Raw genomic sequence first — 13,965 nt, forward strand, 5'->3', positions numbered from 1 at the left:
TAAGGCCTTGAATAGCTTTATTGAAATCTGTATAAATAAACATGCGCATTTCAAATGTAAACCCAAGTGAACTCAAGTGCAGACAAAATTTTAACCTCTGTCATGCAGGAGGTTAGTTTACATTTAAAAAAAAAAAAAACAAAACAACCTCAAAGCAGCTTTAAAATACCAGGATGAAACACCATTTTTAATATCAAGGTATAAAGCAAAGCCATGTCCAACATATTTCATTTATATCCTGGTCAAATGCAATTTTTTAAACTTTTTAATGCTAACATAAATAAATAATTTACCAAAATGTGCACTCACAGAGTGAACTTTTATTTACAATACACAATTTATAACCTATTGTATTTGATTAGTTCAAGTGAAGAACATCATACTTTTTGCTTTTTTAAATTATTTAACAGTGGGACACAAAGCAATTCTCCAGGTAGTAGATATGTGAAGTGTGCCCCCACACTTAGAAGCCTCTCTCAAAGGCAGTATTGTATACAAATCAACAATACATTCTTCCAACTAGATCAAAGGGAAAGCAGCAAATTAAAAAAAAAAAAAAAAAAAAAAAAAGGTATCAAACTGTCACACTTATTTTGGCATCCTGGACCCCTGAACATAGTCAACTAAAATCCAATTCAAAGATTGTATGCCTTATATACTGTACAGGTTCTGACTTGAACATGCAAATGCCAATTCTCTTATAATGAGTTACCTTTTCAGATATGCTGTAAGGCTATGGTGAATTCCATCAGGAACACACAAAGAAACTTAACAGGCCTACCTTTAAAGCCATTTTGTTCGTTAACAATTTAAAGGCAGGTAATAATGAAAAAATTCTCATCTAAGCCCAATACACAGTCATTACTATGGATACAGAATACTATTAACTCCGACCCTTATTACAATGTAGTTTGGAAGCTGCCAAACTACATAAACCGGGGAGAGAAAACTTAGAGCACAATTTTAAATTTTGGACTGACACCAGATTAAAATTATGCATGTCTGATAAGCAAGATAACAGGAATTATGTCTGCAGAGTAGATTCCAACAAGCAACAAAGGATACTTACATTTAATTGAAAAACTTTTTGTTAATGCAGCATGAAATCCAGAACCTGTTCCACAGCAGCAGTAAGATGAACATAATATTCTGGATGCTCAACTATATCACAAAAGGTTAAAACACCTTTTCAAGCTATTTCTTCTACTCTGGCCGAATTACAAAATGAAAAAAAAAAATTTAGGGAGAAACAAAAATTTGCTGTTTCAAGAAAACTACTGCTTATATATTTATGACATTTTTACTTGTAGCCTGTGTGACAGCCTAAGGAACAGATATATACTCATCCAGAAACTAGACTTGGCAGTAGTATTCTTGCAGTACTAAGAAAATAAATGTCAGAAGTCCACAGATTTAACATTTTACTTATTAACTCACATCGAAAACAAAATAAAACATAATCCATCAGAAAAGCAGCAGAAAACTTAAAAGGGGTTTATTTGTGATTTCCTATATATAGCTTGTGAATACAAGACTGTAAATGCATTAGAGACAATTTCTGTTAAAGTTTTTATTGTTTCACTTCAAGTACTGCACATGTTAAAACGTAATAAAGATTTACATTCTGTTATCTGAAACTCCCCATCTCAGATTTTTATTCTTAATTTGGTGGGCAATTTCACTCTTCCAATAGGTATCCCCGGTAGGAAAGTCTCTTTTATGGCTTCTAGTTCTTCCATTAGTTAGTGTGCATACAATTTTCATTTTCTATATCATTATCATTTTCATTGCTGTCTTCATCACTTTCTAGTGGGATGCCTGTGGCAGCTGAAGCACCTTGTTTAGTTTCCCGGTCAAGTGGGAAAAAGCCAGTTCCACTGATTGTGTCCTGTCTCTGGTAGAAGAGCACATAAGCTGCTTTGGACTGTAAAAGAGAAAAGTGTAATATGCTCATAAGGCTCCAGCAAAGCATGTAGGATCCAAGTTATCACTTTCTTTTTTTTTTCCTTTCTTCCAAGTCCATAAAGCAAAATTACAAAGAAATCCAAAGCTTTCATCTCAGTTATTTTTGCCTGTTGGAACAAACCATTTTTGGTTTGTACTGTTGTTTGAAAGAACACAAACTATTACCTACAAATTTACTGCATGGTTAAGGATTTACTCTTATTTTTTTTTTTTTTTAAGAAGAAAACATTACCAGTCCCATTTTTATAAACACAAAAGGTACTTGCCACTATTTGGTCCTCACACGCAGTGGACACACTACTGTCATCAAAGTTGTACCATTTTCCATCATCCTTGTTTTTTGCAAAAGCAGTATCTAGAACATAAAAAAATACAATGTCTAAGGACTTTTCATTTCCATAGATGTAATACCATCAGTGGCTAGAATCAGTTAAATGTCAAGTGTCTGACAGTAACAAAAACCTATTATCTCTATTAATCTCATTTTCATACTGTTTTCTTTAAGCAAAGAGAGCTTAAACAATAATACTCTTAAGACAATGTATAATGAAAAAGGATAGGTAAAATAAAATCTCAGTTATTTTTCATTTTTCTCTCTTCTTTCAAGGAGACACAGAACGTAGAAAAATACAGACAATTAAGACAAGCATCAGCTGTCAAGAGTACAGTAGCTCTTATGTTTTCTTTTTTCACAAAATGCATAACTAGAAGTGCCAAAGAATCTACATTTATCCTTGAAAGTTCATTTCATATAGATTTTTGTGTTAGAATACTTCTGAAAACATTTCAGGGTAATGAAAAAAATTGTCCCTCATTCGTTAAAAAATGCCATTGATTAAAAGTGACCAGTCCCTAAATAAAAATAAACATGGAAAGAAAACTAACAGGTAGAATGATGGGCTTTGACATCAACTTACAGTGCCCTCCTCCCATTCCTCCATAGTGGTTGGAGACGGCAATCAAGTTGTAGCGGCACGGCCCTGCATTGGGATTAATAAGGAACTCTGACATGTCCAAGTCGCTGTTTAAAAAAATAAAAACAACACAAAAAAACCCAAAACAAAATGTCATGTTAATAGTCTTTTTAACCATTTCACATTTGGTGGTCTTTGAGCCCTTTACTTTGTATTCCCCACAAAAAACACATACACCACACTACACTGACAGCGCATCTTGCTCACTCTGTGAGGAACAAGGAACAGGAACCAGTAATCTTCACCAAAACTGTTCAATAGTGTTCCTTCACATTTATCTACTATATTATTTTTTGAAGTTCATACTTTTCACCTACAAGAATTCTGTTATCTGTGACTACTGGATACACACATCCAAGCTGAGAACACCACCGCTTTACATAATTTCTGGACTAAACATGTCCTATTCATGCCAACTTTTGCACTTCTAGCACCAAAATATTTAGGTTTCTTACTTTATTGGAAAGTCAACCAATGTATCCAACTTGTCCCTCATGTATCTGCTGTAGGAAAAGCGCTTTAGATGAACTACCAGCACAGGGGGCAGTGACCACAAGTCTAACTTCTTGGTAGCTTGCTGATGCTCTTTACAGTTTGGACAATACCTAAAAGGAAAAGAAAAACAAACCATGAACAATTTTGAACAACTGAAGGTGGTACACATGTTAAAATACATTACTGCAGTGAAAGCCAGTAGCATGGGAAGAACTGAATGAGTGAAAGAGGAAAAAAATACACATTTTCCATCTTCTGTTGCTAATGTTATTGACATTTCTTACAGCTTAAAATGCAATGAGCCAGTACGTGTGCTCACAGTGAAGCTCAACAACATTTTAAACACAAACATAGCAAGCCCTGATAAACCATTCTTGTCTCCTGTAGTAGTCCCCATATCCTTATGGGGACGAGTTTTCTTGTGTTTTGTATAAAAAGACAAAGGATTATGAAAATATTTCAGGAAAACTGACTATATGACAAGCCATGAGTTACAGACAACTGTGGTTCTTCCAAGTTTCAATTTCCAAATTCATCCATCTCCCACCCCATCCAGATAACAATGACTACTGGAACCTGAAAAAACTAGAAAAACTTGAGTACTTAGCACGTGAATACTAAATAGGCTGTGACTTGCAAATTTCTGATCCCTGCAATGCATACTTGAATCTTTCAAAAGCTGAGGCTCAGAGAGGAAGATGCATGGAGAATGCATGAAAGCAACTTTTCTATGAAGAGGTCTAAGAATATTCTACAGCTTGGTATTTAACAAGTAAAGATCAAGTAAAAAAAAGAGATGAGTGCAAATTAAAAAAGACTGCACAAATATCTTTACATAGAAAAATCAGATACAGGCAAGAAATTAGGAGAGCTTTAAGGGAAGGCTATAGCTGAAGAACTGTTTTCCTAGCTGGAATATGAACCGTACTGGACAAGAGATGTGCCAAGGTCACATAACTTTGAGAGGTTCTACTGACCACAGACACTGTCCATCCTACAATCCTGTTGTTTAAGCACGTCCTCATATCACACATCTATGGTAAGGTAAGTTATGTATTTGCATAAAAAAAAAAATTTCAGTATGCACCAAACTTTCTCATCTCAGAAAGACATATTTGCTTAAACCATTGTGTTGGATTTGGCACAATATTATTAACTCATTGTGGATCACAGTTCACAGACCAGAACACCTTTAGATCTACCCTTCCTCCAAATTCTGAACCCATCTTTTTCCATACAAACATAACCTTCCATATATGGTAATAATTTTAGGTAAGCAATGGATCAAAATAGAAAACATTTTGAGAATTCAAGCTACACTTGAAATGACAGCATTAAAACACCAGTAAGAAGTTATGTAGGTATCTCTGTTAATGGTCAAGTGTGGTTTTGCTTATATTTCGAGAAATACACCATGAAAAACAGTACTTTTCATTCTTTGTCCTTACCATGGGTCTTCAGCACCTAGTTTTTCCTTTGTTGTGAACAGCTCAATGCAATCTTTTAATTTCACAAAAGGCTTTTTGGGAGGCTTATATTCCACACTTTCATGTTTTTCAAAATCCTAAAGAGAAGTATTTCTTGAGTTAAGAGAACAAATGAAACAAAACTCATTTTAGTGATGTCGTCTTAACTTTAAACGGCAACTACAAAGCTCCTATATATGGAAAAACTGATCAGAAACCATTCATGTAAAATGTTTTGACAGCTTCAGCTTTACTTCCGAATTAGTAAGCTTCAGACTTGCTAATTACTTAGATGTGCAAATGAAGTTTATTTATGACAACATATTTACCAGAAATGGGAAGAAAAAAAAAAAAAAAGATATACTAGCTTCTTCTTTTGAAAACTTACAATCTCTAATGTCACACTAATTAAGTTGTGTTTCACATTAAATTTGGTAAGTGCTGGAAAGGGGAGCAACATAAACAGCTTACCTCTGCTGCACTATCATCAAAATATCTCTTCTTCAATTCAGGATCCCAATCCAAGGCAAGGAAAGATCTTTCTAAAATAAAAAACCCCATATTTTCTCTTAATATTATTTCTGTCTTTGCATGAGATTGTATTAACTGTGGTCAAACTCTCCCATAAATGAAACAGAACAGTGCTAGCAGGAATTTAAGATGAAAAATTGAGGCACCCAGAATTTCTGCATTCTAAGAGTTAATTACAGTAACAAATTAACTATCCTAAATTTACTACTGGAAAAGAAGACATATCAAATGGCACCCAGAGAGAGTGAAACATTTCTATGCAAGTGGAGTAATACAAAAAATCATCACAATCAGATGTTGCCCCAACCTGATCCCCATGACTTACCATCAAGCCTGGGTTGCCTGTCATCAAATCTAATATGCCTGGTATCATCTTTGATGTAGTTTATATCAGTATTGCCTAAATTATTGAACTGGAATGTAAACAGTCGCTTTTTGTGTCCCATGAGTGGTTGACTTTTGCAAGTATCTTCAGTACATAATCCATTTTCAGAGTCATTGTCACCTCCAACTGAGTCTTCTGACTGGCTGTTTTCATTTTCTGAAGGAAGTTCCTGATCCTGACTGGATTCATCATCCTGTTCATCTGTTTCCATTTCACCTAAAACCATTGGAAGAATGAGGAGGAATAAATGAGGTAGAGTAACCATAAGTGAAAGACACTACAGAATTAATTTCAGTTTCAAATTGAACACACAATACTGAACAAGTTTAGATATTCCAGTCTTACTTGGAGATCCTTCTTCATGTATTCCATTTGGGCCATTACCATTGATACCATGGTCCTTACAGCAATGTAGGGATCCTTCAGTGTCTTCAGTTTCAGTACATGTTTTTACATATCGGCTGAATGCACCAAATAAAAGCAAGAGTTAGAATCAATGGATTTTTAAATATCTACAATGTTCAAGCCAGATAATTAGAAAGGCTTTGCTATAAACTTTTTAAGTGTACTGCATTCCTGCATCCCTTTCTGATTTTATTCAGGATGAATAGGTTTTTTGTCTAACATGTCTACTGTTACAGGTATACCTGCTCATCTCTGATCTTATTTTTCTGGCACTTACTTTCTATCATAGAATCACGGAATGGTTTCGGTTGGACAGGATCTTAAAGATTATCTAGTTCCACCCCTCTGCATAGGCTGGGACATCTCCCACTGGAGCAAGTTAATTGATTGTGTACAACTTGATTCTTGGTGTTAGTCTCTGTACATCCAGAAATCACTTCTCTAACTGTTCATTAGCTGTATTTTTTTACACACAACAAAATACGGGTTCACTTATAGGGAAAGTTACATCAACAGAAAATGAAGAATAAATTTAAATTGGAGGCTACATGATTCTAATTTCTTCTACATAACGATATTTATTCCAGTCTAGTCTTAGAAGTGTCTATCATGTAGTTTTACAACATAAATTACTATTGACAGTAGATAGAGGAGGCAAAAGCACAGCAGAATAATTGATGAAACATTTCTGTTTTAGTAAGCCCTAACAGTAGTTCTGTATACAGCAGAATTAATTCCCTAAACTTATAATACAGATTGACTCTCTGTTGTCTGCTCAAATCATTCTTGGTAAGGCAATGCTAACAAAAAATCAAATTAAAATGCATACTAATTCACATCTCAAGTGCCTAAAATTGACTATTACTCAGTATTATTAGGAATGTATGTAAAAACAAGTGCCTACTGATTCCATTATTAGTGTTATTCATAACAAGTGCATCATTCTTTAAACAATAACCTTACCACATCCTTAGAAGCAGCAGGTTATACAGTTTATCTTCAGTATTGTTTCTAGGCACTGCTATGAGAAAAGGTTGACCAAACAGTGAAGCACCACTATGGCTGTAGCTTGTGTGCCTGAATTTTTCCCTTAAGCAAACAGGAATTATGACTTGTTCTGTATCTTCTGTTCTATTGATAGAGATTTCAAACCTAAAAGAAAAACAATCAGAAATACAAAGGACCACTGTCATTTAAAAGGCTAAGAAGGGGAAAAATTAAAAATAATAAACCCTCCAAGATTTGTCTTTATATTATGTCTAGGTTTTAATCTTTTAATAACTAAATTACAAAGAGACATGAAGCATGTTAACTGTACTTACACATAAATGTCATCACGTTCCATAATACTACTTAGATTTTCATCCATGCCAAATATCCTGTGGAACCTGTGATTGTATATATCCGTAACAATCATCTAAAAAGAGAATAACCTGATTTAATGATGTATACTAAGGGTTAAAATGTTCATTGTGACTCATATAAGAAATCACTCTTACCTTATCTGCAGCAACCCCAGACAAAGCTGATAGTGCTGTGCAAAGATCCAACATATTTCCAATTTTGGGAACAACTACTTTGTACTAAAAAAAATAAAGTGTCACTTTAATTTTTGCAAGATAACAAATATGTGTGAGAAAAACACAAACAACTGATCATTTGTTGAGCATACTTCACATACTTGAATTCTTGAACTTAAGGTATACAGAATGTAAATCAGCTCTGAAAATTTCCATAACTGGCTGAAAACATAGTAGTACCTTCACAACTTCAGTCAAACAGGCACACTTTGAATACATTTATTAATCTGTACAATACTTCTTTTTAATGTTATTTTACCTTCCCCAATGGAAGACTAACAGCAACGATTACTTAGATTTATATTTCAATAGCACCTATTTATTTAAGCCTTTAAATAGTATGCATCCTATTGACTAGATTCTTAAATCTGGAACACAAGTTGTTTATCAAGTATTACTGGGGGAAGAAAGCAAAGGCAGGCAGAGGGTCAAGACTGAAGTCTAATTTTACATGCAGAGAGAAAACCTGATGATTAACAGTCTCTGTGGCTTCCCTTAGGGCAATACACCTGCAGTTTGTAAAGAAACTCCAAACAGGACTCTTACCTGATATTTGCATAATAAACAAAGACAGGATTAATTAGAAATAAGATATTGTAACTTTGTAATTAATTGCCAAGTGCAGCATGTGTTTGGTATCTCCTTAAGTCTTAGACTCACAACAGAACTTGTACTCTTCTCAGTCTCTACTCATTCCTGCAAAACCATCTCACTTGTCATAAAGGGTTATCTTTAACTGCTGTCTGTCCCTTGTGCAAACCTGTTCTCACAAATTATTAAATTAAAATTAAATTAAATTAAATATCCAGAAGGCATATCTCCCACTAGTTAACATGTCAAGGGTTGGACTCGATGATCTCTGAGGTCCCTTCCAACCCAGCCTATTCTATGATTCTATGTCACTTTCCCTTTGACTTTGCTAACTCATAAGATTTTGTTATCATAATCAATGTGCATTGTTTCATGTCATTCTAAGGTGTTTAACACCATCCTTCCTAAAAAAAAAAAAAAAAAAAAAAAAGGCAAAAGGGATACTCTTCACAAAGAAATCTCATCTGAAATGTCTTCTTTTGACATAGAGATCGCATGGAAAAATTAAGGACTACCTAATATGATTAGAGACTTTCTCTGTATCACCTAATATCAATATTTGCCTTTTCTGGAATATTTCCCTAGTAAACTGAGGAATTAAGTTTGTGTTAAGTGTATAAATATTTTCAATAACCCTACAAATTAATTACATCAACATTAAAATAAAACATGAGGACAGCATACATTTCCATGATTGAAAAGTCTTATGAGCCCAACCATAAAGAAATTACCAGTATCTTCCTTGAAACTGACAGGCATTCTAACGCAAACTTCAGAACAACTCCAGAAAACTAAAGCTCTTTGGATTTGCTTATTGTATTTATAAATTTTAAAAATGTAAAGGAACTCGAGTTCAGTGTTAATGCTACACAAATTTTGTGCATAAATTAAGAGGCTTACCTGCATAGGCTTTGCAAGTGGATCCATTCTAACTAAATAAACCTCCAAAGTGCGTTCTTTTTTCATGGGTAATGGAAGTGTCAAGTAACAAAAAGGATCAAAGGTTACAGATATCTTAGCACATTCAGGACAAACTAAGGTGGATTTAAAAAGGCCATGAAATATATCTACAATGATGGAATCATTCCTTTTTAAATGGTTTTCCCAGGCTTCTTCAGCAACCACCTGTAATTAAAGCATGATCTGGGTTATGACAAGGTAATAGAAATTAATAGTGAGAATTATCAGTAAGAAAATTCTCAGTTACCCCCTAAACTTAAAAATATCACTCCAAACAACCCTGTAAGATACGTTATGCCTATAAGGATCAAAGGTTAAAAGGTGTATGTTTCTCCCAGGACAGAGACTCTGTTGGTGGTATTAAATTACAGTCTGAGAGAGATCTTAAGTGGACTGGGGTAAGACTGATGCAAATAAAACTAAAAATTCCATCTGAACTGACCCATGCTTGTAACAAGAGAAATTATCTACATGATTGAAGCTCAGTGGTGGGAGTTTCCCTAAAGAAAAAGAACTGGAGAGACAGAATACTGCATACTGCAGATATAAAAGAACAGCAGAATGGAAATTGTCTTTCCAACTGAATTCAGCATTAAGTTGAACAAAAAGTACTTAATGTAGTCTTAACACCCTCCCACCCACTTAATTATATTCCAAATAACCAAAAATTTACACAAGTACTTGAACAAGATCTCCATTTTTAAGTCTTGGCTTGTTTTCTGCAATATCTTCCAGAAAAAGCAACAGCTGATCAGTGTCCCAACATTCCAGTGCACAATCATGTAGAAGTATCTTGCATCATATAGCCTTGACTAAGGTAAAGATCAACACCATAAACATTACCTTGTCTGGTCTCCCATCTGCATCCTTTAACTGAATGTAAGGCTTTTTCCTAATTCTATTCAAATCCTCATGTAATCCATCCAAGAGAAAAGCCAGTAGCTCTTGACAATCCTGCTGCTGATAACCAGAAAATTGTGGTGCAAATCGTCCTACTTGTGTCTAAAAAAAATAAACACAAATACTTCTGGTACCTTAATTGTTATAAATAATAGATACTTCTGAGATTCTACAACAGAAAATAGAAAAGGTAAAACTTAAAAGGTCATAAAAGAAAAGCTTTTCAATAGAGATAAGAAGCCAAAACTAGTTCTCAAAGGACAAGGACAACTGATACATTTAAATATAGATCCAAGTGTTTTAATAATTAATGGACTGCATATAGACTAATATTCCTTTAAATTTTTATTACTGTAAATTTACATATATTTATTAAACTACAAACCAAAAATGGCAATGTACATTCAGGTTAAATTCCCCACTGACCTTAAATGCTCTTGGGGTAACATAGCTGTATTTTCCTGACCACATTTGCTTGATAAGCTCTGCATAAGATTTTGCTATTTCACCTCGCATTCCTAAGGGATTGTCAAAATTCAGCTCTTCTTGGTATTTATCATTGAGGAAGTATTCTGTAAGGGGAGGTGTGTTGCTCAAACACTGTAAATAGAAATACAGGCATTTTAGAACACTGTTTTGAATTAGTTCTGAATAAAAAAATGTTTGAACTTTGTTAAAGCATCCATAAAAAGTACTATACAGAAAATATTTTTCAAAAGCTTTATGTCTCAGTTTACTAGACATAGTAGACTGGTCAACCACAGTATGACAACACATTTTGTATTGATGTTCAAAACAAGCAAAAGAATTTATGGACAGCAGCTTTATGAAATTCCTTACTGTTATATATAGACAAAGTTTACACAACCTAAAGGAGAGACCTCATGGGTACTTGGAAGAGCGTGCCAATAGGGTTTATTAAACAAATTATGCCACATTCAGAACAACATGTAAGCTGAGAAGAGTTGAAAACAGAAATATTTGGAATATTTTATTCCCTCCAGGAATGGGAGGGAAGATGATGATCCTTGCCCTATTCTTTCTCTTCCTGGCCATCTGCTTATAGATGCTGCTGAAGACTGCAATCTATGCTAATAACTATACCTTGGATCAAAATCGGTGCAGTAGTTTTACATCTTGTGAAGCTGTTTAGAGCTGAAATTAGTTCAAGGAAAACAAGGGGGTTGGTTTAGACTGAGATAATGATTAATCCTCTGTACCAGTTTGTCTCTTCTGACAGCACTTTGAGAGGGCAGGATGTCATCACTGAAGTACGATTTACGATTTTAGGAAACCAGTTTGAATTTTTGTGTGCTACTCCTAGTACTTGAAAAAAGTTAATTTTGCTCTTGCTACAGGGCAAAGAACTTTTATTCCTAGTAAGGGTGATTCCACACCCAAACCCCTCCTGACCTCACAGATCTGTGCTGACAATTCTGAACTGATCCATGCAGGTAAGAGGAGAAACACTTGGTCTCTCAAACCCATACAGAAGCAATCAGAATTTTCAAAAGATTATTTTTAGGATCAACCTAAATCAATGGATGGATTACCAAGTTCCATCAAGCTAAACCAACAAGAAATAAAACTAGACCTCAGGTAAAATTGCACATTCAGTCTGAATGATGTGACAAATCCTACTTCCCAAAGTCCCCCCCCTGGTCCTTAAGGACATGGTTTAGTAGTTAGATTATGGTGCTGGTCAAATGTTGGACTTGGATGATCTTGGAGGTCTCTTCCAACCTCAACGTTCTGTGTGATTCAGTCTCTGAACCCAGACTGTTCATTTAGCTAAATGAGCATGGGAAAAGATGCCAACAAAATGCAAACACTCCAAGACCAACTACGAAACAAACCACAAAAGAGAAGGATTTGTCATCAGCATGACAAAGGTTAATGCTGAAATCATAACTTCATGTTACATGTTAATTACTTGGAAAATAAGGGAAAAAATATTTCTTCTGTAGCACAATAATCTGTGAACAATAATTATTTATGTAATCAGTATCAAGAGACTGTAAACAACCTCTGAGAAAACTGAGACAAACTGTGACCAGAGGAAATAATGCTTCACATAATTTGTGCATTGACTCTATTATGCAATAGTGCATGCACTGTTATGTACACACACATGCATAATAACACCCTGGAAGAATTCTAAACAATTGAGTCCAAAAGGAGATCTAATCACCTGTGAAGACACATTTAATCTACTGTTTAGGAATTATAACCCTAGTAGAGTGTGGGAGGCATTAAGATGCACAGTAAAATGAACATTAAATAATCCTTCGTTTCAGTGTCTTTTTTTATTCATATCAATGCTGCAGCCTCACTGGGATTTCAATGCTAGATTACAATAATCTTGTTAGCAAGTCTACCTGTCCCATGCTACTTTAGTATAGGTAGAAAAATAATAAGAATAGTCATACTATCTTTCTCTAAATTCGCACAATTTAAGTACTGGAAAACTCATAAAGGAGTTTGCATTGCATTGTTTAATTGATAAAAATAAAATTAAGTAATGAACAAAGAGGGCCAAGACATTCAGGGGGCTGATGCACTTGCCCCATGAAAAAAGGCTGAAGCATCAGGGCTAGTCCTGACTACAGAAGAGATTATTTCAACAGCAACCTTCTACAGGAAACACAGGGAGAAGATGGAACCAGGCTCTTCACAGTAGTGCATACTGGGAGGGCAAGAAACAGCAGGAATAAGTTTTAAAAAAGGGAGGTAAAAGATATAAGGAAAAAAAATACAGTATATGAACAGTCAAGCAGCAGAGCTGAGAACCTGTGTAGCCTTCTAAGATGTTTTTAAGACCTGGGAAAAGCCCTGGGCAAATTGGTCTCACCTCAGAGCTGACCTTCCTTTGAGCAGGAGGTTGCACTAGAAAACTCCTGAAGTTCCTTCTAACCCAAATTATCCTATGATCCTAAGGTAACGGGGAAACATTTATTCATGTTCCCATAAAATTAGCAGTAAAACCAATTTCAAACACAAGAAAACATTATGCCATACTTATTATGCCATTAAACTGGGGAAATGGGAGGCAGAAAATGAGATCATGAAACAGAGCTAAATATTGAGTGTTTCTGTGAGGATCACAGCTGTTCTACTTGGTAACAATTTTATGCAAGGGACATGGAAACTACACATTTCAGCCTTCCAATAAAACACCAAGAGCTGACTGACTGAAAGAAACACCCAAGTAACAGGAGAAAAAGTGAATTCCTTTATATCTCTGTCCTACTTTTATGTATAGAACTTAAGTGATAGATGTGGTGAAAAGTGCTCAATACAATCCCTAACTCAAACTCTGTACACCTATGGCAAATGAAACAGAGCACTAAAACATTTCAGGTTTTATTGAAAGATGCTATGGTGAAATATAGAGTAGGCAGTGCCAGGCAGGTTTGACATAATGATCTTGAAGGTCTCTTCCAACTAAAATAACTCTATGATTCTGTATTATGTTTTGTAAGAATAAATTCACAGCTGTAAGTAATCAGCTTTCTGAAGAAAATTTTCTGCTGAAATACCCCAGTGCAAAGCTCTCAACAGCTGTTTTTTAAAAAGTTGGGTATACATAATCACACTGAGGGAAAAAAATATATATGGGGCACAATGTGCTTTTAGCTGAAACATTTACTTTCACTCTTCTCCTAATTTTGAATCACAAATTGAAAACCTTGTGAATTCTCACGTTTTCACTG

At 34.8% G+C, this 13,965-nt stretch overlaps 1 protein-coding gene across 4 annotated transcripts in view; it reads right to left on the reverse strand.

The window, feature by feature from the left end:
* USP15 (ubiquitin specific peptidase 15) overlaps window positions 1-13,965 on the reverse strand; it is a 65,763-nt gene continuing 51,798 nt past the window's right edge. For 3 of the 4 annotated variants that reach the window (XM_071733503.1, XM_071733502.1, XM_071733505.1), the window contains 14 exons: window positions 10,679-10,852; window positions 10,196-10,354; window positions 9,293-9,517; window positions 7,721-7,804; window positions 7,544-7,638; window positions 7,185-7,373; window positions 6,162-6,277; window positions 5,757-6,032; window positions 5,372-5,442; window positions 4,883-4,998; window positions 3,395-3,544; window positions 2,883-2,986; window positions 2,232-2,320; window positions 1-1,924 (listed from right to left, as the gene is read on the reverse strand). In XM_071733503.1, coding sequence (XP_071589604.1) covers window positions 1,739-1,924; window positions 2,232-2,320; window positions 2,883-2,986; window positions 3,395-3,544; window positions 4,883-4,998; window positions 5,372-5,442; window positions 5,757-6,032; window positions 6,162-6,277; window positions 7,185-7,373; window positions 7,544-7,638; window positions 7,721-7,804; window positions 9,293-9,517; window positions 10,196-10,354; window positions 10,679-10,852 — 2,034 coding nt within the window. In that variant the 3' untranslated portion in view covers window positions 1-1,738. Of the gene's footprint in view, window positions 1,925-2,231; window positions 2,321-2,882; window positions 2,987-3,394; window positions 3,545-4,882; window positions 5,015-5,371; window positions 5,443-5,756; window positions 6,033-6,161; window positions 6,278-7,184; window positions 7,374-7,543; window positions 7,639-7,720; window positions 7,805-9,292; window positions 9,518-10,195; window positions 10,355-10,678; window positions 10,853-13,965 lie in introns of those variants that run through there. The other variant, XR_011723900.1, reaches the window with a different exon arrangement.

Source organism: Heliangelus exortis, chromosome 1, assembly GCF_036169615.1.
Source record: "Heliangelus exortis chromosome 1, bHelExo1.hap1, whole genome shotgun sequence".
Classification (NCBI taxonomy): Eukaryota; Metazoa; Chordata; class Aves; order Apodiformes; family Trochilidae; genus Heliangelus; species Heliangelus exortis.